The sequence below is a fragment of the Tupaia chinensis genome, unplaced genomic scaffold, assembly GCF_000334495.1.
Source record: "Tupaia chinensis unplaced genomic scaffold, TupChi_1.0 Scaffold147500_1, whole genome shotgun sequence".
NCBI classification, from domain to species: domain Eukaryota; kingdom Metazoa; phylum Chordata; class Mammalia; order Scandentia; family Tupaiidae; genus Tupaia; species Tupaia belangeri.
The window spans coordinates 1614427-1620466 of NW_006207351.1; the positions used below are offsets into that span (position 1 = coordinate 1614427).

General features: G+C 67.2%; 1 protein-coding gene across 1 annotated transcript in view; it reads left to right on the forward strand.

Moving 5' to 3' along the window:
* Window positions 1-1997: 1997 nt before the first annotated feature.
* CHST13 (carbohydrate sulfotransferase 13) overlaps window positions 1998-6040 on the forward strand; it is a gene marked incomplete in the record, with an annotated part of 4688 nt that continues 645 nt past the window's right edge. The window contains 4 exon segments of the mRNA XM_027768805.1: window positions 1998-2103; window positions 2145-2314; window positions 4151-4233; window positions 5868-6034. Of these exon segments, the coding sequence (XP_027624606.1) occupies window positions 1998-2103; window positions 2145-2314; window positions 4151-4233; window positions 5868-6034 (526 nt within the window).

Here is a 6040-nt window from a genome sequence, read left to right on the forward strand (position 1 = left end):
CCCCAAGCAGGCCCCGAAGCCCCCAGCCTGGGTAGGAGCGGTTGGCTAAGGCAGGTCCTGGGGCGGTCCTGTCCAAAGCGAACCCCGCCCCTGCCGCCCCTCCTCCGTCCTCCCGTCCTCCGGTCCCGCCTGCACCCGCACAGCATGGGGAGGCGCCGCTGGCGGTGGCCCCTGCTGGCAGCCACGTGTCTGGGCACAGTGCTCCTGCTCCTGGGTGCTCTTCGTCGGGGTGAGTGCAACCCTTGGGCAGCGTCCCTGCTGTCCCCTCTCCAGCTGGAGTGCAGGGTGGGGTACTGGGGTGCCCCCGCTCTCCCGGGACTGGGCTCTCAGGATCATTCCCAGGGAGACCTGCCCTTGGGGACCCTGTAGGCGGTGGGTGGTGGGTGAGGGCAGCCAGGGGCGCCGGTTCACTGCCCACTCCGTACTGCGGAGCCCTGGGTGTGGGAACGAAGCCTGGGTTCCCTTTCCAGGCTGCCCCTGCAGTGGGCCTGCCCCCAGCCCTGTGCTCCCCACTGAGCCCTGCGCTGCCCCGAGCCCTGGGCTGTCTCCCAAGCCCTGCGCTGTCTCCCTGAGTCCTTCTCTGCCCCCGAGTCCTGGGCTGTCCCCGAGTCCTGGGCTGTCCCCCAGCCCTACGCTGCCACGCTGAGCCATGTGCTGCCCCCAAATCCTGGGCTGTCTTCCTGAGCTCTGTGCTGCCCCCGAGCCCTGAGCTGTCCCCGAGCCCTGAGCTGTCCCTGAGTCCTGGGTGTCCCCCAAGCCCTGGGTTGTTCCCCCAGCCCTGCACTGCCCCCTGAGCTGTCCCTGAGTCCTGGGCTGTCCCCTGAGTCCTGGGTGTCCCCCAAGCCCTGGGCTGTCCCCCTAGCCCTGCACTGCCCCCGAGCCCTGGGCTGTCTTCCTGAGCTCTGTGCTGCCCCCGAGCCCTGTGCTGCCCCCGAGCCCTGGGCTGCCCCCAAGCCCTGGGCTGTCCCAGAGTCCTGGGCTGTCTTCCTGAGCTGACTCTGAACACTGGGCTGCCCCCCTGAGCCCTGAACTGTCCCTGAGACCTACGCCACCCCTCCGAGCCCTGCACCTCCCTCCTGGGTCACCCCCCTGATCCCTGGGCTGTCCTCCTGAGCCCTGCGCCGTCCCTCCAAGCCCTGCGCTGCCCCCCTGGGTCACTCCCCTGAGCCCTGCACCAGCCCCCCTGAGCCCTACACTGCCCAGGTCCACACCAACAAGGACCTGACGCTCCCCTGCACCCACACAGGTCTGGCCGGGAAACCAGGCAGCCAGTCATGGTCCCACGGGGCTGAGAGCCTGGCCTACTGCATGTCACCCAGTGTCACGGAGTCTCTGCTCACAGCCTCAAATCCCTATCAGGCCTTTACCCAAAGAGAGGTGGAGAGTAGCTGCTGTGCCAGGTCCCCAGGGCTGGTGGTGCCGGCCGCGGCCTGCCCGGTCTTCCTGGCTATCTGCCCACCCCAGATGTGGGCAGGACGGGGGTCTCTGCTCTGGAGCACTTGGGGACTCACAGAAGGGATCGGCGACCACGCCCCAGGGTCTGGCTGTCGGGGGGCTCGGGTCACAGAGCTGGTCCCTCTCTGTGGATGCGTCGCCAGCTCTGCCACCCCAGCCTTCTCCCATAGTTCCAACCAAGGCCCCAAGGATGGGTCTCGCCAGCCTGGATTCACCAACCTGGTCACCTGGTGCCCCTGTCCGAGCCAATCGCTGCGGCAGGGAGGGGCGGGCGCTCTGATTGGCGAGGCCTCGACCTGGCGGTTGTGGGAGCACTGTGGGCCCTGAGCGGGCAGGTGCCCTCCTGCAGGGACGTCAGCGGCCGAGCCGGGGCAGTGGCCGCCCACCAGGCCGCTGTCCACTCAGAGCTGGCACAGTGCCAGGGCCACGGACAGTGCGAGTCGGAGAGCCGGAGCGAGGGCTCCGCTTCCGCAGCGAAGGACGTGACTCTCCCACCACACGTGGGGTCCGGATTCCGCTCTCGGATTCTGCTCTCGGTGTAAATGGGAGCCCTCCCACCGCCCAGCAGGGCGTTTCAGTGGGGCTTTGGAGAGTGCATAGGAGCCTACCAGACGGGAAGTGACGAGAGGCTGCTGCAGGCAGGGTGCAGTACAGACGAGGCGCGGGAGACACCGTGTGACGGCGGGGAGCGCGGGGGAGCCACTCCGCATGCCTCACGTGGAGGTGTGCGGCCGTCGGCCTCGAAGGCCGTCTGACACTGGGCAGCACGGGCAATCAGGAGAAGAGAAGCCCGCTCCCGGCAGAACTGACCTCGGGGCAGTCGGCCACGCACTCCCACGATCCCAGCACCACGGGTGCCGTGAGTGGGGGGCTGCTGGGGGGCGGTTCCTACCGTCGGAGAGGGGACCTCTGAGTTGGGGTCCCATCAGAGTCTGTCCACCCAGGTGCAGGCCCCTGCCAAGGAATACTGCAGGTCCCGGCCCTGGGAAGGTGGGAGCCGAGGGGGAGCAGGTCCGGAGCGAGCAGAGGGTGGGGAGGCAGAGCGGACCTGGGCGCACCCTGGGACAAGCTAGGGGAGAGCTCGCAGCGCTCGGCACACGGCATTAGCACGGGAAGCGCAGTAAGGGAGCGGCATTGCCCTCGCCGCTCACCGAGGAAGGTCCCTACTTCCGGGCCCCGCCCCGTGGCCAGGCTCCGGGGCCAGCGCTGCTCCACCGCCCACTCTTGCAACACTCCAGACGGGGGGCTCGTTACAGGCAGGTGTTGCAATCCCTGAACGGTGCTCCCCAAGCCCTGCAGGGCATGCGCCCGGGGCCCGCTGAGGACAGCACCGACGGCTCTACCTGGGCGTCCACGTGGTGTCCTCCAGCACTGTCCTCCCCACCTGCCCTGCCCCCGACCTCCTGCTATTGTCTCCGTTTTCCAAGGGAAGCCCCACGAGGCTTTCTCTGGCGTCTGTCCCGCTGTGCCCTTGGCAGCGGGCCTGGGACCTGGAGGGTCCCAGGGGAGGCTCTGGGGGTGGGCGGGCCAGGAGGGTAGGAGTGATGGGGAGAGGTTGGGGGAGGCGCATGTGGCCGGGTCGGGGCTGGACCCAGGCACCCTCTCCGGGCCCTCCAGGTCAGTCGGCCCATCCACAGTCTGTGCAGCGGGCAGGGGCGGGGCTGGCAGAGGCGGCCCGGCCCTATAATCTACACTGGCCACAGCTATTCTGGGCCCCTCGGGTGGTGTCCCTTGCCCTCCACCCACTGGCCCAGGGTTGTGTTGGGGACCCTTTCTTGCAGACTGGTCTGGCCAGGACATGAGGCCCTGGCGGCAAGGCACAGTGTCTCTGGAAGCCCACGGGCTCAGTCGTGGGGGCTGGGTGGCTGTGGCACTCCTCCCCCGCCCACAGATGCCGGCAGTGGGCACCAGCTCTCCCTCCGTCCCCTGCTGTGGAGGCCCTGGGGAGACCGGGTGACCACAGCTGGAGGGACACCACTCATCTGCCAGAGGACAGGCCAGACGGCCAGCTCGCGGTGGCCAGACCTGCTGGCCCCAGCCTGGAGCCTGCCCCACTCAGGGCCCAGCTGACATGGCGGCCTCCCTGTGGGCACTTTGTGGTGACGGCGTTGCTGCCAGGGAGACAGCGTGGCTCCCACAGGGACCCCGTCTGAGCCTGGAAGGAGGTCGCGGCACTGGGGCTCTGGGGCCGCAGCGTCCTCACAGGCAGCGGTCATGGGGCCTGGCCCTGTTCTAGGAATGCAGGATGCGGCCCGGGGCAGAGGAGCCCGCAGAGAGCGGTGGGCATGTGGTGGGGTCAGGGCCAGGCCGGCCGTGCCTCTGGTCACTCAGTACTGCCCTAGGAGCCGTGGGGTCACCACCCGGAGAGCTAGCGCCTGGTGCTGCCCAGCATCTGGGGTACTGGACACAGCCAGCCTGATGGGCCCGCAGGGCTCCCCGCTGTGGGGCTAGCTGTGGTGTCCGTGAAGAGCAGGGGCAGGGAGTGAGGCAGGGCCGCCAGGCCTTCCCTCCCCAGGCCAGTGGGCTGGTCCCACCTTCCCTCCTGTCCCCCAGACAGCAGGACATCAAGGACCCTGCCTGGTGGGCGAGGAGTACTGAGTCCCAGCAGGGGTTCAGGGCGCCATGGTGGGTTGGCCGAGTCCCCAGCCCTGCTCCTCCCCCAGTGCGGCACTGACTGCTCTCCTTGTGCCCACAGTGCCCAGCAGCAGTGCCGTGGGCTCCAGCTGGCTCGGCGGGGAGAGCAGGGCGCCCCTGCAGAGATTGTACGACCTGGACCAGGTAGGGGACAGACCCGGGACGCCCCCTCCATCAGCCCAGGAGCCGAGAGCCAGGGCTGACCCGCAGTCCTGGGCAGGGCCCCAGCCAGGCTCTGCCCAGAGGGCAGCAACGAGGGCAAGGCCTGGGGCGGGGTCAGCTTCCACCATCTCCGGGCTTCTGGGGAGCCCCCGGCCCGCCCCGCTAGAGAAGCCTGTGCGCTGGGCATCTGGCGGCCAGAGAGAGCGTGATAAAAATGACCAGGCCAGTGCATGCTGGGCTGGGCCTGGCACTCGGGTGCAGCTGCCCCTGTCACCCGGTCTTTGGGCAGGAAGTGGGTGGCCCCCGCTCAGGCACTGCTACTCAGAGAGGCGCTGGCTGCTCTCCATGGCAGCTGCCCCCTCCGTCCCCAGGTGCCACACGCTTGCATCGTCACCGATACTGTCACTGCCCTTTCCTTAAATCCTGAAGGGTTTTGATGCAATTTTAAGAAATTAAACACTTCTTAAAAGAGGTTTTTGCCTTAGGGGAGAGAGACAGAGACATTGAGAGGGAAAATGAGAAATCGCACCCCAGGTGGATGGCCACGCCACAATCCCTTCGTCTCCATCCTCCTCTCGGGATCTCAGACACACATGCACATGCACCCGGTGTGTTTCAAGACTCCAACCGTAGTTGGCCCTGTGGGAGTCCAGCTACAGAACCATGATGCCGTCTGCTGGTCCCTAAAACACTGTCTTTTAAGAACTCAGACACGATGGACCAGCAGTTGGCATAATGGCTATGTCGCTGGACTCCCATGTAGTCGACCGCGGTTCGCATCCCGGCCCTGGTGGCTTAAACTCATGCCGGGCACATGTGCGTGTGTGCCCAAGATCCCGAGAGGAGAATGGAGGAGAAAGGATTGTGGCGTGGCCATCCCCCCGGAGGGTGATTTCTCGCTTTCTGTCTCTCTGTCTCTCTCTGCTTTCTGGCAAGTGCACAGGCGCCCTATAGCAAAAACCTCTCAAAAACAAACAAAAAAACAACTCAGACACAAATCCCACAGGAGGGGGCAGAGGTGCGTCCTGGGGAGGCGACCGCTGTCTAGGGCGGATGGGGCGTGAGGAGAGCGGGGCGCAGTCTGGGGCACTGCAGGGTCCTGGGTGGCAGCCAGCGCTGGCTCCGGCCCTCCCATGGACCCCTCTCGGGACGGTGCAGCGCTCAGCCTGGCAGCGGTGAACACCAGGGAGACCAGCTGCTGCTCCTAGCGCCCACTCCCGCTGGCGGGCCTCCTGCCTGGCCCTGAGATTAGAATCTGGAGAGAAAAAGAAAGCAGGACCACAGGGGCGGCATGTGGGGGGGAGTTCCCCACCTGGATCCTGGGGACCAAGGGCAGGCTCAGGCCCTGGGCTGGGGAGCAGCTGTCCCTCCTCTGAGCAGGGCACCTAGCCTGGATCAGTCACATCCTCCTCCCCACCTCAGCAGGGTCAGAGCCCATTCCCCGCAGATCGAGACCCGGACAGGTCCCCAGGCCAGCGCCGCTCAGATGGGTGGCAGCTCGGGGTGGGTACCCTGGAGCCCCGCGCAGCCCCTGCCTGAGTCCTTGGGCACTCCCAGGGTGGCCGAGCTTGCCACCTGTAGCCCTGAGTGTGTCCACTGCCACTGTCGCCCCACAGGACCCCCGCTCGCCCCTGGTGCAGGAGCACCGCCAGCGGCGTGGCCCGCTGCGCCGGGTCTGCACTCTACACGCGGCGACAGCGGCTGCTGCAGCCCGAGGACCTGCAGCACGTGCTGGTGGACGACGTGCACGGCCTGCTCTACTGCTACGTGCCCAAGGTGGCCTGTACCA